General features: G+C 41.2%; 1 protein-coding gene across 4 annotated transcripts in view; it reads left to right on the top strand.

The window, feature by feature from the left end:
- The window catches only part of UTRN (utrophin), a 768906-nt gene that overhangs the window by 110282 nt on the left and 631707 nt on the right, over positions 1–26917 (top strand). For all 4 annotated transcript variants that reach the window (XM_073672652.1, XM_073672651.1, XM_073672650.1 and 1 more), the window contains 3 exons: positions 200–292; positions 19222–19299; positions 22875–22967. In XM_073672652.1, the coding sequence (XP_073528753.1) occupies positions 200–292; positions 19222–19299; positions 22875–22967 (264 nt within the window). The remainder of the gene's footprint in view (positions 1–199; positions 293–19221; positions 19300–22874; positions 22968–26917) is intronic.

Here is a 26917-nt window from a genome sequence, read left to right as displayed (position 1 = left end):
ATCAGTATGTAGTTATATATATTAAATTATATTACATATATATTAATATATATATATATTAATATATATATATATATACACACACACACTAGTCGAGTAGGGAATGCTAAATTAGGTTTATGTACTGTAAATGTATCCACTAAAACAAATCTTACAATGGATTAATATCTGCAATTTTTCTTTCTTTTATCCCACACAGAGTGGAAAAGTACCGATCAAGGACCTGTTCATAGATCTTAAAGATGGAAGAAAATTGCTGGATTTGCTAGAGGGTCTCACTGGAACTTCTTTGGTTAGTAAGAAAGTTTAAAAAGTTGCATATTGCAAAATTTCTGCCATACAAATGGCATTTGCCATAACTTTCAACATTTTTTGCAGAATCGCAATAATAAATGTACCTCATTGTATATATAATGTTAATTTTAAACAAATGCACCATAGCGGGGACTCAATGCATCCTCACAAAGTAAAGCCCCCGTCTCACATAGCGAGATCGCTGCTGTGTCACGGTTTTGGTGACACAACAGCGACCTCACCAGCGATGTCGCTATGTGTGACACTTTGCAGCGATCAGGCCCCTGCTGTGAGGTCGCTGATCGCCGCAAAGTGTCCTGGACCATTTTTTGGTCGTTGCCCGCCCGCTGGTCAGCACACATCGCTGTGTGTGACCAGCGGGAGCAGCGAACAGGCTGGTAACCATGGTAAGCATCGGGTTACTAGGGGCACACGCGCGCCTAGTAACCCGTTGTTTATCATAGTTACCACTCTGCTACAGTGAGCGGGAGGTTACTGCTCACTTTAGTTGGCTCGTAACCATGATAAACAACGGGTTACTAGGTGCGCGTGTGCCCCTAGTGACCCGATGTTTATCATGGTTACCAGCCTGCTCCTGCTTCAGCAGGCTGGTAACCAGGAAGGACATCGTGGAAAGATTCTTTCCACGATGTCTCTGCTCCCCTGATCGTTGGTGAGCCTGCCTGTTTGACAGCTCACCAGCGACCACATAGCGACGCAGCAACGATCCCTGACAGGTCGTATCGTTGTCGGGATCGTTGCAGCATCGCTAAGTGTGACGGGGCCTTAACTGACACTCTGTACATAGATAGGGTACCAGAACCAAACGTACTAAACAGATATGGGAACAGAAACAAAGTCAGTTCAAAGACACTTCAGAACTCATGAAACAGCTTGTTGACAAAACCAAATGACACACTACATTATCATAGTTAGACCCCTTTTACTCCATCTCTTTTATATATTGAAAGAATTTAGTGAAGGCCATATCCAAATGCAATGATGTTATGCTGAACAATCTACTTTTGCTTTTGTCTTAGGAAAAATAGATCTGTTCTCATTGTAGAAAAAAAACAATTAAAAGACAGCATATGATTGACATACAGTTGTGTCCACTTTTTGTTAAATACCTTGTTATGTATGAAAAAATAGTGGAAACCTAGCCTCAGTTGCATATTTACATATACACATGTCATCAGACGCATGCTGCCTTAACAAAGGCAGCATGAATCAAACGCTGGCTGTGTGACTGCAGCCTCTTATATTTTACTCTTAAGTGCTGCAATATGTATGTGTCTTGCAGGACTAGTCAAAAGTTGGTCCCAAGTGGCTTTTCCCTGTTCTTGGTCCTGCCAACATCTCCCTGATTGACAGGTCTCTCCCTACATACATATGGAGTACAGAGCTCCGCTTTTTTGAACAGTCCCATAGACAACGAATGGGCTGGAGGTCCATAGTCTATTGTTAGTGAGCTGTTTATCACAGGAGGGGGTGGACTCTGACTTGGTCTCAGGCGCTGCTGTAGTCTGGGCAGTGATAATCACCAGGTGATAAAACCTTCATTATAAGTAAACAACAGCACATAGCCTGATAAGTCACACATCAGTAACATAGTAACATAGTTTTTAAGGTTGAAGGAAGACTAAGTCCATCTAGTTCAACCCATATCCTAACATGTTGATCCAGATGAAGGCAAAAAAACCCATGTGGTAAACACTAAACTCCACATTGCGGAAAAAAATTCCTTCCTGACTCCATACGACAATCAGACTAGTTCCCTGGATCAACACCCTATCAAGAAATCTAGTATATATAACCTGTAATATTGTACTTTTCAAGAAAGGCATCCATGCCCTTCTTAAATTTTAGTAGTGAATCACTCATTACAGCATCATGCGGCAGAGAGTTCCATAGTCTCACTGCTCTTACAGTAAAGAATCCGTGTCTGTGATTATGATTAAACCTTCTTTCCTCCAGACGTAGAAGATGCCCTCTTGTCCCCGTCTCAGGCCCCAGAGTAAAAAGATCAGTAGAAAGGTCTTTGTACTGTCTCCTCATATACTTGTACATAGTAATAAGATCACCCCTAAGCCTTCGTTTTTCCAAACTAAATAACCCCAAGTGTAATAACCTGTCTTGGTATTCCAGACCCCCCAGTCCTCTAATAACCTTGGTCGCTCTTCTCTGCACCCACTCTAGTTCAGCTATGTCTTTCTTATATATCGGAGACCAGAACTGTACACAGTATTCTAAGTGTGGTCGCACTAGTGACTTGTATAAAGGTAAAATTATGTTCTCCTCATGAGCATCTATGCCTCTTTTAATGCATCCCATTATTTTATTTGCCTTTGCAGCAGCTGCCTGACACTGGCCACCAAACGTGAGCTTGTCGTCCACCAATACACCCAGGTCTTTTTCAGTGACAGTTTTACCCAGTGTTTTACAATTAAGCATATAATTATACATTTTATTTCCTCTGCCCAAGTGCATTACCTTACATTTCTCCCCATTAAAGCTCATTTGCCATTTATCAGCCCAAGCGTCTAGTTTACATAGATCCTCCTGTAATATAAAATTGTCCTCCTCTGTATTGATTACCCTGCAGAGTCTAGTGTCATCTGCAAATATTGAAATACTACTCTGTATGCCCCCTACAAGGTCATTAATAAATATGTTAAAAAGAAGTGGGCCCAATACTGACCCATGTGGTACCCCACTGTTAACTGTGACCCAGTCTGAGTGTGTTCCATTAATAACCACCCTTTGTTTCATATCACTGAGCCAGTTCTTAACCCACTTACATATATTTCCCCCTATCCCCATTGTTCTCATTTTATGTATCAACCTTTTGTGTGGGACCGTATCAAAAGCTTTTGAAAAGTCCTTACCTCTTCATAAAAGCTGATCAGATTAGTTTGACAGGAACGGTCCCTCATAAACCCATGTTGATATTGGGTAATGAGGTTATTCCTCTTCAGATACTCTAGTATAGCATCTCTTAGGAAACCCTCCAGGATTTTACCCACAGTAGAGGTCAAGCTTACTGGCCTATAATTTCCAAGTTTGGTTTTTGTCCCCTTTTTGAATATTGGCACCACATTTGCTATACGCCAGTCCTGTGGTACCAACCCTGCTATTATGGAATCTTTAAAGATTAAAAATAATGGTCTATCTATGACGTTACTTAATTCCTGCAGTACTCGCGGGTGTATCCCATCAGGGCCCTGGGATTTGTCAACTTTAGTGATTTTTAGACGCCGCCATACTTCCTGTTGGGTTAAGCAAGTGATATTTAATGGAGAATTTTTCTTGTGTAAATACTGTTGAAAAAAAATCATTTAGCATATTGGCTTTTTCCTCATCCTCATCCACCATTTCACCCATACTATTGTTAAGGGGGCCAATCATTTTTTAGTTTCTTACTATTTATGTCGTTAAAGAATATTTTGGGATTATTTTTACTTTCTCTGTCATTGAGTCTCTCTGTCTCAATCTTTGCTGCCTTGATTTGGTTTTTACAGAATTAATTTAATTTTATATATTTATTTAGTGCCTTATCACTACCTACTTGCTTTAGTTCTCTAAATGCTTTCTTTTTGTCACTTATTGCGCCCCTTACAGCTCTATTTAGCCATAGTGGTTTCCTCCTATTTCTAGCATGTTTATTCCCATAGGGTATATATTGTGCACAGGTCCTATTCAGGATGCTAATAAATGTCTCCCATTTGCTTTGTGTAGTTTTATATCTCAGGATATCGTCCCAGTTTATTGCACTAAGATCATCTCTCAACCGTTGGTAATTTGCCTTCCTGAAGTTTAGTGTCCTTGTAACCCCTCTACTACACATCTTATTAAAGGATACATGAAAACGTATTATTTTGTGATCACTATTACCCAAGTGACCCCCAACTCGTATATTTGATATGCGGTCTGGCCTGTTGGTTAATATTAGGTCTAGCAGTGCCCCCCTTCTTGTTGGGTCCTGAACCAGTTGTGAAAGGTAATTGTCTCTCATAGTTATCAAAAACCTATTACCTTTGCTGGAACTACAGGTTTCTGTTCCCCAATGAATTTCAGGGTAGTTGAAGTCCCCCATAATAATGACTTCTACTTGAGTCGCTGCTTCATCTATTTGCTTTATGAGGATATTCTCCGCTGCTTCCATTATTTTTGGAGACTTATAACAAACCCCTATCAGTAATTTATTATTTTTTTCCCCCTCCCCTTATCTCCACCCACAGGGACTCTACATTTTCATTAGATTCACATATATTCTCACGCAAGATGGGTTTTAAGGATGATTTTACATATAAACACACACCCCCCCCCCTCGCTTGTTTGTACGGTCATTTCTGAACAGACTATAGCCCTGTAAATTAACTGCCCAGTCACGGCTCTCGTCCAGCCATGTCTCAGATATCCCCACCATGTCATAATTATTTTCCAACAAAACTATTTCTAATTCCTCCATTTTGTTGGTGAGGCTTCTGGTGTTAGTGTACATGCATTTTATGTATCTCTCTGTACCTCTATTCCTTCTTACTATATTGACTGTTCTAACCCACCCCCAATTTTTTTATTTGTGCCAAGGTCACTATCTGCACTATCTTCCCCACCTATAAAATGAATACCCTTCCCCCAATCCCTAGTTTAAACACTCCTCCAACCTTCTAGCCATTTTCTCCTCCAGCACAGCTGGACCCTCCCCATTGAGGTGCAGCCCGTCCCTAGCGTAGAACCTGTAGCCAACTGAGAAGTTGGCCCAGTTCTCCAGGAACCCAAACCCCTCGATCCTACACCAATTCCTGAGCCACTTATTTATCTCCCTAATCTCCCGTTGCCTCTCTGGCGTGGCACGTGGTACAGGCAGTATTTCAGAGAATACCACCTTGGAGGTCCTTGCTTTAAGCTTGCAGCCTAATTCCCTGAAATCATCTTTAAGGACCTTCGACCTATCTCTAACTTTGTCATTTGTGCCAATGTGCACCATGACCGCTGGGTCCTCACGAGCCCCTCCCAGTAATCTGTCAACCAGATCAGCGATGTGCCGGACTCGAGTGCCAGGTAGGCAGCACACTGTTCGACGATCCTTGTCTTTGTGACAGATTGCCCTATCTATTCCCCTAATAATTGAGTCCCCCACTACCAGCACCTGCCTAGCCTGCCCTGCTCTCCTATTTCCCCCTGACACTCCTCTGGCTTTCAGAGGACATGCCTTGCTGCAGCATTGCTACCCCCCTGTACTGACACTCCCCTCATCTGCCAACTTTGCAAACTTATTGAGGTGTGCCAGATCAGGACTAGCCTCCCTGGCACTCTTCCCTCTACCCCCCCTTCTCTCACCCAGCTAGTTGCTTCACTGTCCTGCAGCTTCCTACTACCACCCTCCCACACATGTACCCCAGTGAGCAGCTGCTCAGTGAGCAGCAGACTCCTTTCCATATTGTATATGGATCTCAGTGTTGCCAGCTGCTCATTTAGATCCAGTACCTGGGCTTCCAAACGCGCAACGTGTACACATCTCTCACAGCAGTATGCACCCACGACCGGCTGTTCAAGGATTGCATACATGTGGCAAGATGTACACTGGATAGCATTGTCAATAATGGAGCTCATTTCCTAATGGGGATTGCACTAGACAGAAATGTTAAGTAAAAAGAAATGTAAAGAATTAATAAAATACAGACAACAATTCAGTCCAAATTCCTCCCTTCCTCAACTCCCTGAATCCAAAGTCACTGAATCACAAGTCACACACTTACTTCCGTTTGCACTTACGCTCCGGTCACACTCAGCTTGTTCACACTCGCTGAAGAAGAAGATTTAAAGATTTTTTTTTTGTGTGTGAATTATGTGTTTTAAAGCCCACCTCATGCAGTCCTCAGATTACATAGCTAAAGCCTGCTGACAAATTCCCTTTAACCCCTTCACAACATGACGTATATTTACGTCATATGTCGTGTCCCTGACTTTGATGCAGGCTCTGGCGCTGAGCCCGCATCTTTCCCCTCACATGACAGCTGATTTAATCAGCTTTAATAAGTTTTAATACGTTTTAAGTTTAATTCCTTTTTTAAAAATATGAAAAAAATAAAAAAAACACAAGTTCAAATCACCTGTGATGCTGAGTCACTTTTCACGGACAAGCCGTGAGTCGGGATAGTTGAGGAGTCCGAGGTCAGTAGCCAGGAGGGTATGTCATAAGCAGAGGGAAGAGGCAAAAGTGTAGTCAGGTAATGGCAAAGGTCAAAATACCAGGACGATAGCAGATCAGAGCAAAGGGGCTAAACAAACGGATGGTCAGAACGAGGTACAAGGTCAGGTAGCGATAGATCTATAAGCAAAATACAAGGTACAGAGTAACAAACCACACATTGCTGAAGCTATGGCTGACAGCTATCTGGGACTGCCAGCTCAGTTAAATAGCTGAGCAGTTATGAAAAACCAGAGCACCTGACGAGAGCTCAGCACCTCCCGGTCTCAGATTGGATGGCCGAGCTATCAATGAAAACACAGACTGCTCAGCAGGCCCCTGCACCAGACTGGACCAATGAGATGTCAGTCACTGCACAGACTGCTCAGCACACCCCTGCACCAGATTCGACAACTGAGCTGTCAGTCACTGCACAGACCGCTCAGTTGAAAATAAAACAATAGAAAAAATACACATTTGGTATCGCTGCTTTCAGAAATGTCCAGTCTATGAAAATATAAAGTAAATTAATCTGATTGGTAATCGGCGTAACGAGGAATAAAATCGAAACTCCAGAATTATTTTTTTTTGTGACAAAAAAATGCAGTAAGAGGCAATCAAATCATCATAGCTATCCCAAAATGGTATCAATAAAAATGTCAGCTTAGGGTACAAAAAAATAAGCGATCACCTAGCCCCAGATCCCGAAAAATGAAAAGACTATAAGTCTCGGAAAATGATGACAAACACAAAAACTTTTTTTCATAGAAATTTGGGATTTTTTTTCACCATTAACTAAAAAGTAAACTATACTTTTTTGGTATGTGCGTACTCGTACTCACCTGGAAAATCATATTGCCAGGTCAGTTTTACCATATAGTGAACATGGTAAATAAAAAAACGAAAAAAGAATTGTGGAATTGCAGTTTTTTTGCAATTTCACCGCACTTAGAATTTTTTTCCCCCGTTTTCCAGTATACTGTATGGTAAAATGAAAGCTGTCGTTCAGAAGTACAACTCGTCCCGCAAAAAAAAAGCCCTCATATGGTTATATGGCTATATTTACAGGAAAAATAAAAAAGTTATGGCTCTTGGAAGAAGGGGAAGAAAATATGGAAAATGACCATGGCGTGAAGGGGTTAATGTGTTCTGTGAAGCCTTTGGCGTGATATCATTGTCAGTCAATTTGATATGTGTCATAGGACTTCACTGACATATAATTGCTGTCTCACTAGATCAAGGGATCAATACTGAACTGCCTTCTGTGACATTTGTGGCATATTAAAAGTACAGTGGCTTGCCAAAGTATTCACCCCCATGGCTTTTTACCTATTTTGTTACATTACAACCTGTGTCTAAATAGTTTTGTAATATGATTTGTGTGTGATGCATCAGCACTAAATAGTCTAAGTTGGTGAAGTGAAATTAGTAAAATATAGGCATTTAATTTATGGGATCAAGTAACTAAAAATTTAAAATTGGCATGTGCATATGTATTCACCCCTTTTGCAATGAAGCCCCTAAAAATTTCTGGTGTAAGCTGTTGCCTTCATAAGGCACATGCTTAGTGACAGGAACTCCACCTGTGCAATCTAAGTGTCACATGGTCTGTCAGTATATACACACCTTTTCTGAAAGGCCACAGAGGCTGCAGCACCATTAAGCAAGAGGCACCACTAACCAAACAACAAGATAAAGACAATTTCTGATGATCCCCTGGAGCACCATCAAATACATTATCATCAAATGGAAAGCATATGGTACCACAACAAAGGGCTGCCCACCAAAATGCTCAGCCGGGGCAAGGTGGGCATTAATCCAAGAGGCAGCACAGAGACCAAAGGTAACTGTGAACAAGCTGCAGAGTTCCCAAGCAGAGACTGGAGTATCTGTCCATACAAGCACAATAAGCTGTACACTCCATAGAGGTAGCCTTTATGGAAGAGTGAGCAGAAAAAAAAGCCTTTACTTACATACAAAAATTGTAAGGCTCGTTTTGAGTTTGCCAAAAGACATGTGGGAGACTTCCCAAATGTATGGAGGAAGGTGCTGTGGTCAGATGAGACCAAAATTTAACTATTTGGCCACCAAGGTAATCGCTATTTCTGGCTCCAAACCAGCACAGCACCTCAAGAACACCATCCTCACAGTGAAACATGGTGGTTGCAGCATCATGCTATGGGGATGTTTTTCAGCAGCAGGGTCAGGGAAAATGGTCCAAGTCGACGGGAAGATGGATGGTGCGAAATACAGGAATATTCTTGCGCAAAACCTATTTTCAGTCTGTCAGTGATTTGAGTCTGGGACGGAGGTTCACCTTTCAACAAAACAATGACCCAAAGCATACTGCTTAATCAACACTTGAGTGGTTTAAGAGGAAACATGTAAATGATTTGGCATGGCCTAGTCAAAGCCCAGACATTAATCCAATTGAGAATCTGTGGTCAGAATTGAAGATTGCTGTTCACCAGAGGAAACCATCTAACTTGTACGAGCTGGAGCAGGTTTGCCTTGAGGAATGGTCAAAAATCCCAGTGGCAAGATGTGGAAAGCTTATAGAGTCTTATCCAAAGTGACTTGCAGCTATAATAGCCACAAAAGGAGGCTCTACAAAGTACTGACTTTAGGGGGGATGAATAGTTATGCACACTGAAGTTTTCAGTTATTTTGTCCTATTTGTTGTTTGCTTCATAATAAAAAGAAAACCAAATGTTCACAGTTGTAGGCATGTTCTTTATGTTCTGTACATGAACTGATGCAAACCCTAAAAAAACCCAGTGAAATTCCAGGTTGTGAGGTAGCAAAACATGAAAAATGCCAACGGGGTGAATACTTTTGCGAGCCATTATATATACCATGAATATCTGATAGGTGCAAATTCTATTTAAAGGACTCTTACCTCCAAAAAAAACAGCACTTTTTGACAAGGATTTAGAAATAGATTCTGCTCCTAAATTAAAATAGAAAAACGTGTCAAATACTCTTTGAAAAAGTTTCCGACTAATTTTAATGGAAAAAGCTCCTTTAGTTCACACAGTGACATTTTTTTTAACGTTATTTTGAACATTTCCCAGTAAAACTAATAGGAAGCTTAATCAAATAATATTTAAGCATTTTTATGTCGATTTGCAGTAAAATCTGCTTCTAAATCCTCCTAAAAAACTGTGTGATTAGGCCATAAAGAGGAAGAGGTGCTGCATGCACACGGCTCTCTACAATAGATCATGCGTTTTTTGCTTACTGCCTAATTTTTCACAATTCCCATAAATTACAGTCTTCTTCCTGAAGCCAAACGAGTGACGAGACCCCATTCTTCTAATGTATGAGGCATCCAGAGAGGTCTACACCGTGCACCATTAGTACCTGTCAGTCCTGCTCCTCAGCTGCTGCCACTGCTCTTCTCTGTATGGCTGCTCACATATAGTTAATATCAGACAGAGCATTTTTCTGTCCATATGGCTGGGGGCCACACAGAATGGCATCGCGGGCTGCATGTGGCCCCCAGGTTGCAAGTTGTGCACCCCTGCACTATATCATCTGTTCTGTGGCACTGGATTTTCTCAGCGGGTTTGTTTTTCTGTCTTATAGACGTGTTTTCGGAGGAATCTATCATCTGCTCCACCTTTAATCATAAAAAATAACATGCACGTTCAATCTAGCTAAGCATGCATCTCAATGTGTGGATTGGGGGTGATAAATTCCAGCCAAACAACTTTTAGTCGTCAGATAACGCATACCTATGGGCAACTTAACATTATGCTATGCAAATGACAGGAGTTAAAATCTTAATGTGCTTTATAGTCAGCATGATGTAATTCACTATCTAATCCCATGTGGGACTGGATCACTTACTGTGCCTTTGGGGAATCATGTATTCCATCAACGGAAAGGCATCGTAAATGGTAGATAAAATGCACAGTGCAGTATTGCCTACATAGAGTATTCTTGTAAGAACTTGTCTCCTCATTGTAATAGCTCAGTGGCTGCAAAAACTATCAGAATGCATATTACTGTATCCCAGGGTGGCATGAGATTCGCATAAAGTCTGAGAGAGAAACATGCTTTACTTTGATTCAGGGAAGCGATTTCTGTACATTATTATCTGTGATTCTGCCTTTCTTTGGCACATACTGATAGTTTCATTGGTAATATTTCTGGTCTTAGAAAATAAGTGATCAAATATGCAGAAGATTTACATTTTGCATTTATCTTCTTAAATTGGAGGGTGCGAGGAATCTTTTTACTGTCCAGTATTTTTAATCCCCAAACTCCCAAGGAATCCATATGTGGACCATATGTAGCACTACATGACTTGTAATGCATGGACGAGTGAGGTTAGGCTGCTTCTGCCACTAACTTATAAGTAATGAAGTTTAAGGACTTTTCCTGGACTGTCTGGCATTTTTACTGTTGAGGATTGTTGTAACTCTCTTCCCCCTTGCACCAATTTAACTTCTACAGGGGGTTTCCAGCTCTCGACACCCTGCCGATTAGGTGTTTAGATGGGTTGTGGTGCTTCATTGAGCTCAGCGTCCCCTTTATTGTTTTCAGTGCTTTATACAGCCCGTTACCAAGCTTGCTATTGCAGCTCAGTCCCATTCACTTAAAGAAGCTCTCCCACTCATATTTTTATTGTTTAAATGTGTATGTGGATGCATTGTAGTATGAATGTATGAATATATTCACCTACCGCCGTTCTCTTTGGTGTCCAGCGCCGTTCTGCTCCTCTTCTCAGTGACGTCACCGCTCTGCAGACTTTTACAGTGTAAGCCTATGGAGCGTCAGAACGAGACTCCTTAAGTTTTCATTGCAGCAGCGACTTCTGGCTCACGTATAGAGCATGGGGTGAATCAGATAGTCTCATTTGAGAGCCACTTAGAAGAGCAGAAGAACGGACAAAGCAGCAGTAGGTGAGTATATTAGCACACTCACACTACATTACATGCATACAGTACAGACCAAAAGTTTGGACACACCTTCTCATTTAAAGATTTTTCTGTATTTTCATGACTTTGAAAATTGTACATTCACACTGAAGGCATCAAAACTATGAATTAACACATGTGGAATTATATACTTAACAAAAAAGTGTGAAACAACTGAAAATATGTCTTATATTCTAGGTTCTTCAAAGTAGCCACCTTTTGCTTTGATGACTGCTTTGCACACTCTTGGCATTCTCTTGATGAGCTTCAAGAGGTAGTCACCGGAAATGGTTTTCACTTCACAGATGTGCCCTGTCAGGTTTAATAAGTGGGATTTCTTGCCTTATAAATGGGGTTGGGACCATCAGTTGTCTTGTGCAGAAGTCAGGTGGATACACAGCTGATAGTCCTACTGAATAGACTGTTAGCTGCTTTTTTCTTGCCATAATACAAATTCTAAGTAAAGAAAAACGAGTGGCCATCATTACTTTAAGAAATGAAGGTCAGTCAGTCCGAAAAATTGGGCAAACATTGAAAGTGTCCCCAAGTGCAGTTGCAAAAACCATCAAGCGCTGCAAAGAAACTGGCTCACATGAAGACCGCCCCAGGAAAGGAAGACCAAGAGTCACCTCTGCTACTGAGGATAAGTTTATCCGAGTCACCAGCCTCAGAAATTGCAGGTTAACAGCAGCTCAGATTAGAGACCAGGTCAATGCCACACAGCGTTCTAGCAGCAGACACATCTCTACAACAACTGTTAAGAAGGAGACTTTGTGCAGCAGGCCTTCATGGTAAAATAGCTGCTAGGAAACCACTACTAAGGACAGGCAACAAACAGAAGAGACTTGTTTGGGCTAAAGAACACAAGGAATGGACATTAGACCAGTGGAAATCTATGCTTTGGTCTGATGAGTCCAAATTTGAGATCTTTGGTTCCAATCACCGTGTCTTTGTGCGACGCAGAAAAGGTGAACGGATGGATTCTACATGCCTGGTTCCCACCGTGAAGCATGGAGGAGGAGGTGTGATGGTGTGGGGGTGCTTTGCTGGTGACACTGTTGGGGATTTATTCAAAATTGAAGGCATACTGAACCAGCATGGCTACCACAGCATCTTGCAGTGGCATGCTATTCCATCCGGTTTGCGTTTAGTTGGACCATCATTTATTTTTCAACAGGACAATGACCCCAAACACACCTCCAGGCTGTGTAAGGGCTATTTGACCAAGAAGGAGAGTGATGGGGTGCTACGCCAGATGACCTGGCCTCCACAGTCCCCAGACCTGAACCCAGTCGAGATGGTTTGGGGTGAGCTGGACCGCAGAGTGAAGGCAAAAGCGCCAACAAGTGCTAAGCATCTCTGGGAACTCCTTCAAGATTGTTGGAAGACCATTTCCGGTGACTACCTCTTGTAGCTCATCAAGAGAATGCCAAGAGTGTGCAAAGCAGTCATCAAAGCAAAAGGCGGCTACTTTGAAGAACCTAGAATATAAGACATATTTTCAGTTGTTTCACGCTTTTTTGTTAAGTATATAATTCCACATGTGTTAATTCATAGTTTTGATGCCTTCAGTGTGAATGTACAATTTTCATAGTGATGAAAATACAGAAAAATCTTTAAATAAGGTGTGTCCAAACTTTTGGTCTGTACTGTATATACTCACATTTAAACTATAAAAATGTTAGTGGGACAGCTTATTTAAGGGAAATGAAGCCGTAATTCCAAGCACAACTGTTTCTAAAAGTACAACTTTGTGCCTGGTAAATGATAAACGTAACGCCGCACTCACAGAAGAATCCTGTTTCCTTTAAACTGCTGATTGTCATGGGTGTCATGAGTGGCACCGTCACCTATTTAATAGTGAGTCTCTCCTAAATACTTGCAAAACCTCTTTACACAGTAAATGCACCTAAGATAAGTTGAAGCTTTACTGTCCCTAGAAAGGGATTTTTCTCATTACAGGTAACCGCTCTAATATGAGTACAATATTGCTGACACCCCAGCAGATTACTTAAAGCGTACCTACACTTTCAGCAGAAAAATTCTTCTAGCACAGGACTTATCAGTACAGTAATTTTTCTGCTGTTTACCCACAACAAGGAGCATTGAGGTCTGCACTAAACTAGGAGACGTCCTGCTCTTGATGCCAGGCTGCCATCTTTAGTTCTCGCTCGCTCCACCACTGAAGATAATAGCTAAGGGTGGGAAGCAAGATGCTGCTCACTTTAGGTTACAGCAAAAACTGCAGTATAGTGATTTTTCTATTGAAAGTGGAGATACACTTTAAAAGGAAGCCATCATTTGAAAATTATCTATTGTTTAAATTCACATGTATATTAACCACAACTCCAACCCTATCTTTAGCATTGAAGCATCTAATAAGCGTGTGCAAATATTATTGTGAAGGGAGGGGGAGCAGTGTCAGCTGTGTTGTCCCCTATTGTGATTAATGTATCCTGTATTATCTGCTGTGTATCATGGTGTTATCTGTCAATGTTATCCTGTGTCTGATAATATGGAGCCAAAAGGACAGGAAGCAGGAAATTAAAAAAGCCCAAGTGGCCAGAGTGAAATTAGCAAGAACACAAATTTTTTTTTTTTGAAGATGTACACCTTGTTTAAACAATAGGTAATTTTCTGATGACAGCTTCCCTTTAAGACTTGATCTTGGAAAATGCAGCCTAATTCAATTGCATGTTATGGTGCCTTTACATTAACTAATTTTCAGGCGCTAAACAACCACTTACCTGTCAATATTTACCGATCTTTTACCCCCTTAACGACTGCCGTAATGCATTTTCACGGCGCTAAGGAATAAGGCTGTAAAGCCCTCCAGCGTCGGAAATTCCCCCGGGTCTCAGCTACCGGGGATAGCTGAGACCCTGGAGAACATGATCAGGGCCATCTTTTCTGGTCCCCGATCACGTGATCACCGCTTTTCAGTGAATAGCTGCGATTACAAAAAAAAAAGTGTACCTACGGTTACACTGATTTCTCTCTCCTCTGACATGATACACATGTCAGAGGAGAGAGAAATGAAGCCCCCCGAGCCCACCCGGTACCTCTGCTGTCCCCCGGATCTCCTGATTCGTCCCCCCGCCCTCCGTCATCTTCCTGTGAGAAAAAATGGCCGGTGCCCTTCAACAATTAGGAATTTACCCTTTTGGTTCCTTTTCATCACTATGATGAACCCTAAACAGCTATCAAAAGAAAAAAAATAAATAAAATCGCTCTTTGTCATCCCCTTAGTTAGATAAAAATTCTAAAATAAAAAAAAATTTTTTTTTCTATTCTTTGCAGTTAGGGTTAGGGTTAGGATTAGGGGTAGGGTTAGGGTTAGGATTACGGGTAGGGTTAGAGTTAGGAATAGGGGTAGGGGTAGGGTTAGAGTTAGGATTAAGTTTAGAATTAAAGTTAGGGTTAGGATTAGGATTAGTATTAGGGTTGTGTTGGGGTTAGGATTAGGGTTGTGTTAGTGCTAGGGTTGGGGTTTGGGTTGTGTTGGGGCTAGGATTAGGGTTGTATTAGGGTTAGGGTTGTGTTTGGGTTGGAGTTAGGGTTGTGTTTGGGTTGGAGTTAGGGTTGTGTTGGGGTTGGGATTTTTTCAGAATTAAAGAAAAAAAAATGATGACGATATGACGACTAGTGTTGAGCGCATCGGGTGCTCAGTTATTCACCAAGTATGGCGGGCGCTCGAGTGACATGCTCGAGTACCCGCCCCACATGTTTTGCGGCTGTTATACAGCAAAAAAAACCACTCAGGGGTTGCTTGCCATACACGGGCAATCCCCGCATATTTTTGTTGGGGTGTCTAACAGCCGCGAAACATGTGGGGAAGGGACTCGAACATCTCACTTGAGCACCCACTATACTCGGTGCACACCTGATTACCCGATGCAAACTCAAGTAGCGAGCACTTGCGCTCAACACTAATGACAAGATATTCAATATGACAACCTAATGTTGTCAAATTCTGTGTCGTAACTCTGGGTTCAAACTGCTCACTATACCCCTTGATAAAATTCTTGAGGGATGTAGTTTCCAAAATGGGGTCACTTGTGGGGGGGTTTCCACTGTTTCGGTGAATCAGGGGCTCTCCAAACGTGACATGACGTTGTCACGGGTGTATCAGGTTTGACAGACCATCATACAGGATCCAGCTGTAGAAGGTAGCTGCGTTTGGCCTTGCAAACATCTTCCTGAACCTTTCATTATCCCTCTCTTTCTAGGACCCAGCAGTGATCTTCACCTGGCTTGGGGATTATACCTTTAGGACCCAGCGGTGATCTTCACCTTCTGCTGCTAATTACCACACCCTTGCTGGATCCTTAAATACACTAAGTTTCTCCAGTGAGTTGCTGGTGATAGTTTCCTCTTCTATTCAGGCCTGGAATTCTAGTAGTTGGCTAGTATTTCCTTGGAGTTCCTTTGTGGATTGTAGCCATGTTCTCTTCGGTGTCATCTTAAAGCTATGTGTATTCCCTTGTTTGTTTCCCTGGTTTGTACTTTAGTTTGCAGTTAGGCTGACTAGTGCTCGCCCCTTCCCCTCCCTACCTAGGGCCTAGCTCTAGGATCAGCTAGGGCTAAGGTATCCTGCTCGACCATAGGTGCGGAACCTATTTAGGGTCAATAGGGGAACCAGGGTGTCGTTAGATCTGCTTAGGGGTCTCCACTCTCCCTTTCCCTAGTTGTAGGGCTCCCTCCCCTGTTCGCGTCGTTATATGCTGGGTTCTCCCCATACCTAGATTGACAGGCGTCCACCAATTAGGTCAAGGTCATCAAATTTTACATTCAAAAAGTCAAACAGTGCTCCTTCTTTTCCGAGCTTTGCCGTGCGCCCAAACAGGAATTTTTCCCCATATATGTGGTATCAGCGTACTCAGGAGAAATTGCACAACAATTCTCGGGGTCCTCTTTCTCCTCTTACCCTTGTTAAATTAAAAAAATTGGGGCTAAAAGATCATTTTTGTGGAAAAAGTTTGATTTTTTATTTTCACAGCTCTACATTATAAACTTCTGTGAAACACCTGGGTGCTCAAGGTGCTCACCACACATCTAGATAAGTTCCTTGAGGGGTCTAGTTTCCAAAATGGGGTCACTTGTGGGGGGTGTCCACTGTTTAGGCACATCAGGGGCTCTCCAAACGTGACATGGCGTCCGCTGTAAATTCCAGCCAGTTTTGCATTCAAAAAGTCAAATGGCGCTCATTCCCTTCCGAACCCTGCCGTGCGCCCAGACTGTGGTTTCCCCCACATATGGGGTATTTGCATGCTCAGGACAAGTTACACAACAAATTTTGTGATCCATTTTCTCATGTTACCCTTGCGAAAATAAAAAACTTTAGGTCTGAAGTAAAATTTGTGTGAAAAAGTAAAATGTTAATTTTGTTCCTTCCATGTTGCTTTAGTTCCTGTGAAGCACGTGAAGGGTTAATAAACTTCTTGAATTTGGTTTTAGCACCTTGAGGGGTTCAGTTTTTAGAATGGTGTCACTTTGAGGGGTCTATATGACAGAAAATCCCCAAAAGTCACTTCAAATATGATGTGGTCTCTAAAAAAAAATGGTTTTGTAAATTTTGTTGGAAAAATGAGAAATTGCTGGTCAACTTTTAACCCTTAGAACTTCCTAACAAAAAAAAAAAAATTGTTGCATAAAATTGTGCACATTTTTGTGGGAAATGTTATTTATTAACTATTTTGTGTGACATATCTCTGTGATTTAAGGGCATACAAATTCAAAATTTGAAAATTGCAAACGTTTCAAAATTTTTGCCAAATTTCAGTTTTTTTCACAAATAACGCAAGTCATATCAAAGAAATTTTACCACTATCATGAAGTACAATATGTCACAATAAAACTAACTGCACAATAATACAATAATAGTGCAGTGTAAGTGTGCATCTACCTTTTTTATGTCACCCATCTGTCAATAGAGAAATCAGTCCTATCAGAAAGGACTTATGTTTGTAGTGAATGCAATGGTTGAATTGACAAGAGAAAAAGGCCACTAACTGGACATAGAATGCATTATTATGATATAAATGTTGTGTCCTAGTATAATATCAAAAATCATTATTTTACTTTAGTATGAACTACTTGTCGTGCAGTGACTGACACGTACTAATTTCAGTTCCCAGTTTTGTTATCTTACATACACACATCAGATTATTTTTCCTGCCCTTTAAAATTTCCTACTACAGCAATTTGAGCAGAACTATGAGGATGCTGGCTGCCCGCATCTGTCTGCTGGACGGCAGATTACATTGTATGCTGAGCATTTTAAGGGCTTTGGGTGTGGGGAAAACGTAAAATGTCCCTGAGGGTTTTACAATGCATACTGTCTATTGGAAAAAATCCAGGATAATACCTTCACACATAGAAGAAGTAAAAATTGCTTCCTGCAAAGAGACAGTATGGTAACACCCTTCTGATTTATGTTTTAATGGGAAATAAGGTTATTGTCTGCCTGTATAATATTTGCATCTGGTGCGATTATTATTTACATTAAAGGGAACTTATCTTGGAGGCATGTTGATGCAATCTTCATTAGTAGGGAGACCTTCAGTAGTAAATAACTAAATACATTTTGCCGCCAAATTCAGCTCAAACACTCAGTAATACACCCTGTAGCCTCGGTACATGTTGGTGCCATATACTACATTGGGGAAGAAGCTATTTCTTTTTTCATTAAAACCAAACCACGGGTAAAATGAATTAGAACCTAGCTGCAAGATTGCAGCTAGGTATGTTTTTCTCTGAAACAATCTGACATTTCAGATAAATCATAGTTTGAAGATCTAGTACAAACATGGGAGAGACCTGTCAGTCAACTAAATCAATATGGAAATAAGCTTTCTGGGGGTGGCACTGTAATAGTTTAGTCTCTAGCTATGGCGCCCATCTGGCTCCTCAAACAATATTTTCTCTGAAACCGCAGAGCATTTCCAAGAAAAATATAGCTAGCTGCAATCATACCGCCAAGCTCTGATCCATGCTGCCCGTGGTTTGGGCAGCATGAATTGACTGACAGGTTCCCTTTAAATAACTATATGTTCCAATAAGTAGCGGTAAGACAAGCAGTGGATATTATACTGCTCATAATCCTGCAGGATGTTTCCTTAAAGGGGTTGTCTGGCCTTATGGTACAAGTCTGCAGTGATTCTATGTGACTGCGCTCCGTGAGGATTCTCCAGTGCCAGCGCTGGGAACGGGCGGTCATGTGAACACAAGTATGCGATTTACATACTTCTGGCCACATTCCGACTAGACGTGCCGGGCCTCTGCTCAATACACTTGCATAGAGTAAAGCTGCGTACGTCTAGTCAGCATGTGACTGCATATATGCAAATCACATTCTTGCGGCCACATGCCGCTGCTCTTGACTTCGGCACCGCAGAATCCTTACTGCACGCAGTGCGCACACTGTGAGGATTCACAAGTCGGCAGTCACATACCTCATGCAATGGCTGCTGATGGAGGACATGTGACCAGACCTGTCCATCAGTCTCCCCCAACTGTAAAACGCCTCACTGGGCAAAGCTGCTTTTCTATTGGAGGAGACTGATGGACAGATCTGGTCACTGCTCTTCCACCAGCAGCCACTGTATGGACAGAAGTGCTGGTTAGACAGTGGCCAACCCCTTTAATGCTTACATGGTCACTGTCATCAGGTAATGCACCAAATTGTCATACACAGATTGTCCAACTCAGATTCTGTTCACCTCAGGTCGAAATGTTCACATGTTGTATTAAATATACTAAAGTGCAAATATGTTGTCTGCTGACATTTCTTTACTTTTCTCTCCCTAGCCAAAGGAACGTGGATCTACAAGAGTTCACGCTCTGAATAATGTCAACCGAGTGCTACAAATTTTGCATCAAAACAATGTAAGTTTCTCATTACTATTCTATATACTGATGTAGAGTCATATAGTAATGTGCCCCAGATATGGTAAAAGAATTAAAGGAGTTATGTAGATGATTTCCCATGGGCTGAGTCTGGTTTGCAGCACAGGACCCCATTTAGACAAACTGATAATCATGAAATATCCTTCATTAGAGTTCTCATTCGTTGATCGGTTTGTGTAAATTTGCCAGCAGTTACCCAAAAAGGAATGAGCAAAACACTTGTTTGTTCGGGTAATTGGATCATTAATGCTGGCAATAAAAGGGAACCTGTCATGTAAAAAAACACTATTAACCTGTGGATATGGGGTTAATCTGCAGGTTAATAGTGCTCTGACACTTTGCAGCTGCCACACTGAGAGCCCCCCTGCCTGGAGGAAATTAACTTTATTCCGCCCTCCCCCCCCTCAGCAGCCTCGCTCTTTAACTCAGAAGGGTGGGGCCGGCAAAGTTTCAGTCACTGGTCTCTCTGCATAGAGAATAGCGTCTGTAACCGCCCCTAGCTCTGACTGACTGCCGGCTCTAATGACTTATAAAGTTAAGTTCCTCCTGGCAGCAGGGCTCCCAGTGCGGCAGCTGCACAGTGTGATTAACCCCATCTATGCAGGTTAATAGCATTTTTGTTACATGACAGACTCCCTTTAAAACCAGAGTGATAGGTTCCCTTTAAAATGTTCATTAATGGCAGCATGTTGTCTTGTGTAAACAGGAGGTATGCACAAAGAACGATCACATTAAAAAGAATCTTTTACCAGGTATTTGCATTCCACCTGAGAGCAGCATAATGTCTGGTATGCTAGTATAATGCACTCCCCATGGTCCTCCATAGAATATAATGCACTCCCCAAGGTCCTCCATAGAATATAATGCACTCCCTATGGTCTTCCATACAGTATAATGCACTCCCCATAGTCCTCCATAGAATGTAATGCACTCCCCATGGTCCTCCATAGAATATACTGCACCCCCATGGTCCTCCATACAATATAATGCCCTCCCATGGTCCTCTATATTGAACCTCCCATGGTCCTCCATACAATATAATGCACCCCCCTATGGTCCTCCACACAATATAATGCGCACCCCATGGTCCTCCATACAATGTAATGCGCCCCCCATGGTCCTCCATACAGTATAATGCACCCCCATGGTCCTCCATACCACTTTTGTCTATTCAGATATAGAACACACAGTGAATTGACTAAGCATATAATCATTTATATATAATTAATTATTTATAGCTGCATGTGTCATATTTTGTGTCATTTTACACATCTGTTCTAAGAGCTTGTGGATATGCAGGACTACATGGCAGCAGATTTACTAGTCCTCTAGTGATAATCTTCTGCTGATAAAACAGTGATTTTATCAAAACTACCTCAAGAAGCCAAGTAAGTGACAAATTGCTGGAATCAGGGTCTCTTTCTCCACATTATGCTGCTCTCAGATTAGGTGGCAAAATCCTGGTGACAGATTCCATGTAACATTTGTTTTGTGCACATAGAATTCTGATCGGCCTTTGTAAATGACCATTAAATGACTGCCAGTTGGCTTGACTATAGCCGATCAGCTGTCATTGAGCACCCGCTATGGACTTTTCTAAATATGCCCTTACTCGCTGGTAAAGACATTTACTGCAATACCAGATGGAACCTATCGACAAGAATGGCGCTGTTTCTATAGAAAAATAAAAAGCAGATCTGTTTTTTCCTAAACAAGAATCCTGCAAAATATTCCTAGTAACAATCTCAACTACCAACATTTCCATTAGTCACTATTAACCTAAAAAAAAAAAAAACTAGAAAGAAGCACTACTTTTTATAAAATACTCAAGATACTTTTGTATTGCACTTTCAGTATCAAATACTTACAGAAATAAATGAGAAATCATTCATGTCCATACCCCAAAGACACAAATGTTATTCCAAATCTTTAGTGATATAGGGACAGGATATCAATGTGTATCTTGTAGAGCTCAAATAGGTTTAGTATCTCCAATGAATATTCCGACAGATAGAAAGAATTAAAATAAGCCATACAGACTCATTAAACAATGCACACAGTCTGGTGAATCCAATAACGACGCAATTTACAATTTGTGCATAGTAACGAGCACAACTAGACTCAATATAAACTCATTAAGCAATGTACAGAGTAGTGAATCCAATAAAAGCTCAATAACAATATGTGCATATTAACGAGCACTATCATAAAAAGATAAACAATGTCACTATTACAATCCACAAATAATTATACAGCAAAGTATGGTGTGTTGGCCTAGAATGCCTACATATTAATAACATGAAACAGTCCCAATGTTATAATAACAATTTAAATAAGGTAGAGCAATAATGGATAAGCGCATCCAATTCAGCACTCCTGAGCACAGATCAATAATGTTTTAATGACTCTGAATCAGACCGAAAACCGTTACCTGATGATAAAGATAGACTTGACAAATTAAAATAGCTCTCATAGCATATCCCACAACATCACAGTAGATAGGAAAATAAACACTGTCCTTAACGTGAGTTTCGCTGTATCTATAGCTTCTTCAGGAGGCATTGAGAAATTGAATGTAGTGGTATTTTAAAGTGTGCAGGCATGTACCACAGCAAGATGTCATTTCTGGTACACGCCTGCTGTATTTGTGTCTGGTTTAAGGAGCAGTGCTCAGTCCTCATGTCCACTGTTATGACTTGAGAATAATCCTGAGCAAACATTTGAACAACTGTGTTGTGGCCTAGCACTGCAACACCCATAGATGCTTTTAAACACTACTGCCACAGTCTGTAAACTTGGTCATGTAATGTAGTCACATGATCACATTTTTTTTAACATTTCATAAACATTTCTGTGAAAAAATAATAAAAATAGTGAAAATGTCCTATAACATGACTATAGTTGTGTATATTTAAGCAGTGATGTTAGCAGTGTGAAGCTACCCCTGTAATTAGTTGCTCCCCGTGTATGTAGTTGCTACCCCCGTATGTAGTTGTTACACCTTTATGTAGTTGTTACACCTTTATGTAGTTGCTACACCTGCATGTAGTTGCTATACCTGTATGTAGTACACCTGTATGTAGTTGCTACCCCTGTGTGTAGTTGCTACCCCTGTATGTAGTTGCTACCCCTGTATGTAGTTGCTACCCCTGTATGTAGTTGCTGCCCCTGTATGTAGTTGCTGCCCCTGTATGTAGTTGCTGCCCCTGTATGTAGTTGCTGCCCCTGTATGTAGTTGCTACCCCCGTGTGTAGTTGCTACCCCCGTATGTAGTTGCTACCCCCTTATGTAGTTGCTACCCCCGTGTGTAGTTGCTACCCCCGTGTGTAGTTGCTACCCCCGTGTGTAGTTGCTACCCCCGTGTGTAGTTGCTACCCCCGTGTGTAGTTGCTACCCCCGTGTGTAGTTGCTACCCCTGTGTGTAGTTGCTACCCCTGTGTGTAGTTGCTACCCCTGTATGTAGTTGCTACCCCCGTATGTAGTTGCTACACCTGTATGTTGTTACCTTCTACTATTTTCTAACTTTAAATAAAATTGCTTCTGTTCTTCTCCAGGTGGAGTTGGTGAATATTGGAGGGACAGATATTGTTGATGGAAACCACAAGCTCACCCTTGGTTTAATATGGAGCATCATTCTCCATTGGCAGGTAAAATGCTGCGTCTTGCTTTTAATATTTTACTTATTTTGTGTTGTTGGCATAATGTCAACTTATTCTGCAAGAAACTACAGAGATAATAAATCTAAGCCAGTTTATACAAAAATCAATTATCCTATAATTATGTTGTTTTGGTCTGTGGGAGGAAATAGATTATCTGAAGGAAACCCACTCAGACACAGAACACACACATTCCATAAGGTTTTCCTTTGCCATAATTATTTATTAATGGATTTGCTGCTTATTATTTGCTGCACTTTCTATATGGTTTTCATCAAGTTATGTAATCAAGTATTATAAAAACATACAAAGGATATTATTTTGCTTAACCCCTTCACGACAAGGCCAATTTCCATTTTTGCGTTTTTGTTTTTTCCTCCCCTTCTTTTCAGAGCCATAATTTTTTTTTTTTTATTTTTGTCCACATAGATAGATATATGAGGGGTTGCTTTTGTGCAGGATGAGTTGTACTTTTGAATGACACCATTCATTTTGCCACATAGTGTACCGGAAAACGGGGGAAAAATTCCAAGTGAGGAGAAATTGTGAAAAATAATTTTGACATTTTTTGGGGGAATTTTTTTTACGGTGTACATTTTGTGGTAAAATTGACCTTGCAATATGATTCTGCTCATCAGTCCCATTACGGCAATACCAAACATTTCCACTTTTTTTAAATCAATTTAGTGGTGAAAAAAAATCACAAGTTTGCCCCCAGAATTTTTTTGGGTTGTTTCGCCATTTTCCGAGACCTGTAACGTTTTCATTTTTTGATCGGTGGAGCTGTATGACAGCTTATTTTTTGCAGGTGAGACATTGTTCTTATTGATACCATTTTGGGGAAGATGTGACTTTTTAATTGTTTGTTACAGTATTTTTTGTGGTATTGCAGCAACCAAAAGACCCCATAATTTTTGCGCTCTTGAATTTTATATTTTGATAGATCGGACTTTTATGAACCCGGCGATACCACATATGTCTTTATTTATTTTTTTGTTACCTTTATTTTTAATGGTTAAAAAAAGGGGGGGGGGTGATTTGAACATTTATGTTTTTTATTTTTTTTCATATTTTTTTTTTTTTACTTTTCACTGTTCTTAATAGTCCCCTTAAAGGGACTTGAGACTGTGATTGTCTGATCGTTGTGCTATATATAGCAATGCCACAGCATTGCTGCATATAGTGAAAATCACAATCTACTTTGCAGTGTGGCCACAGGCTGGTTTTCAAAGGAGCTCCCTACTGACAAGTATGGGTGCGCTGATGGGCGCATGGAATGACTCGCCCCCATGCTGGCATGTAATAAATGCCACTGTCAAAGTTTGACAGCAGCATTTAACAAGTTAAAGGCAGGCCCTGGCTGTAACACACAGCCATCATCTGCCATCACCTCCCACTCCATACACCCGCTTACAACTTGTGCTGTACATGTATGGCGCATGTCGTGAAGGGATTAAAGGGAATCTGTCAGCAAGATTTCACCCCAAAACTATATGTGTTCTTATAGCTCTTTCAAAGACAAGTCCAGCAATACCATTACATGACCAGTCTGTTCCTCCGTTACTGAGAAATCCTCGTTTGAATTGATATTCAAATTAAGCTGAAGGACTGTGGAAGATCTCAAGCCTCTGTCACTCCAGCTCTATTCCCCCTCCTAGTTCTGCCTCCTACTGGAATCAGTATCTCTGCCTTTACATCAAGCTGCTCTCAGAAGAGGTAGCAAAAACACAAATTCCCTTTAAAGGTAGAATAGATGAGATTGATTTAGCTATGGAGAATGTAGATATAAGTATATTTCAGTAACTAAGCCATTTCTCTGTCATGGCCGATGCATGAGCAAATGAGCCTGCTATATTCACATTCATCGCTTGTCAGGCTTTCTCCTGTGTCAAATCAAACAGGACATCGGTGGAATTCTAGTAATTAAAGTGCATGAGTAATTTGTATATATTTCTATTTTAAATAGATTGAAATATACATATATATATTTCTTCGAGCTAGACAACCCATTTAGAGTCATCCAAGCTGTTAGGGCAAATCGACACTATAAGGGGAGAACCATTGTAGCCAATATGTTGGTCTCCTATTTATTTGCAGCGCTGCATCAGGAATAATGTGTGTCCACGTGCAGCTTTCCCCAACGGTGACAGCGGATTGCTTAGGGTTTCTGCAGCTAGACCCACAGCAATCAGTCGATTCCCATGGGGAGCAATTTTATGCCAAATCGCCTAATTAATCTGATTAAGGATATTGTCCACTGTGTTGTAAATGTGCATGTAGGAAAGCTTTTGGAACCTGTGGGGCATGTAGTGCATGGTTTGTATGAAGACAGATGATTATGGATAAGCATGGCTTAATGACATAGTAATTTGCTGAAGATAACGAACACTGCTTTTTGTCCAAGTGTTAGTGTTAGGCCAGTTTTTTTATGTAAGATTCTAGTCTGAGTGATCTGCACCAAAACACGGAGACATAACCGGCGTTGATCCGTGTCACAGATCAAACTCAATCAGAAGAAGCAATCCGTGTGCTGTCCGATTTATATGGTTGTTTTATAAGAGAAGCTTGAGAAAACTTCTCGTATGCAAAAAATACTGATGGAACTCTGATGGTAAAAGATGACACTGACGAAACTGCTGAAAGTGTGATCCATTTTTCATGTATTATTGTACATAGTGGTTCTTACTTATATGTTATGTTTGTAACATACATAGTGTTATAATCCTGCCTTCACAGTCAGCTACTACATGTACATGGTTACAGTTTGGTGCCACAGTGGTTGCAGGTTTGTCCTTATAAGCTGCCGCATGAATAAGTATGGTTCCAGGTAATATGTCGTCAGAAATGACTTTCTGTGAAATTAGGTTTTTATGTTAAATGTTTTTTTTTTATCTTTGGCAATGTTTTGTTTATATTTTTCGTATGATCTGCATTAAAAATAAAAAATGAAATCTTGCAATTTTCACACTGCTTACTGGGGCTGTTCTAGACTCAGACATTGCGTCCTTTACAGAAATCTATATGTACATTAACAGCAATATACTGACTCAGACCCGGTGGCGTTCCGCCAATGGTGGCAGGCCATGCCACTGTTATGGGGCCCGTGAGCCGGAGGGGCCGCCCTCCACCTGTCAGCACCCGCACTGCCCACCAACACAGAATGATAGGAGTGTAAGCGCTCCCTCCTTCATCATCATTGCTCATGCTGATGGCCGGAGAGAGGATCCGGCTGTCAGTGCGTGCAGTGATGATGGAGGAGGGAGCATCAGCAGATGCTTCCATCCCCATCATTCTTTCTCGGCGTCTGACGTGTCAGAGCAGCGGGCGCAATAACGTCATTGCAGGGCGCTTGCTGTTCTGACATGTGCGGCGCTTCACACCACACGATCAGGAGACCGGAGCATCAGGTGGAACCAGGAGAGGTGAGTATTGTATTCATTTTTTTTAAATCAGTGACTGGTGGCCATAATATCGTATTGAGGACCATGAGGTGTGCATTATAATGTATAATGGAGAGCTATGTGGGGGCCATTATACTGTTTGGAGGGCTAGTGTGGGCCATTATACAGTGTGGGGTCATTATACTGTATGTAGGCCCATTATACTGTATGGAGGGCTGTGTGGGGGTCACAGTTGGGGTATCATACTGTGTTGGGGTCACCATGCTTTGCCTTGGGAGTTGAGGTGGGGTACAGTAGGGTCACTATACTGTGCATGTAGAGGCTAATGTGGAGGAATTCACCATGGGGGTATCCTACTGTGTTTGGGGGGCATTTTTGTTGGCATCATACTTTATAGGGGCAATAAAAGAAGAATCTAGGACTTGAGCCAGAGGAAAATTCCTATGTAAAGCTGGAAGGTTGTGAGATATGCTTGTCTGTGACCCCGACAATTATTTATTTATTTTTTTAAATTTATTTTTTTCGAGGGGGGGGGGCAAT

Source organism: Phyllobates terribilis, unplaced genomic scaffold (genome assembly GCF_046119375.1).
Source record: "Phyllobates terribilis strain yellow unplaced genomic scaffold, ASM4611937v1 Scaffold_3__8_contigs__length_932513732, whole genome shotgun sequence".
Classification (NCBI taxonomy): domain Eukaryota; kingdom Metazoa; phylum Chordata; class Amphibia; order Anura; family Dendrobatidae; genus Phyllobates; species Phyllobates terribilis.
The sequence above is the reverse complement of the archived record's forward strand: the minus strand, read 5'-3'. Positions and strand labels throughout refer to the sequence as shown.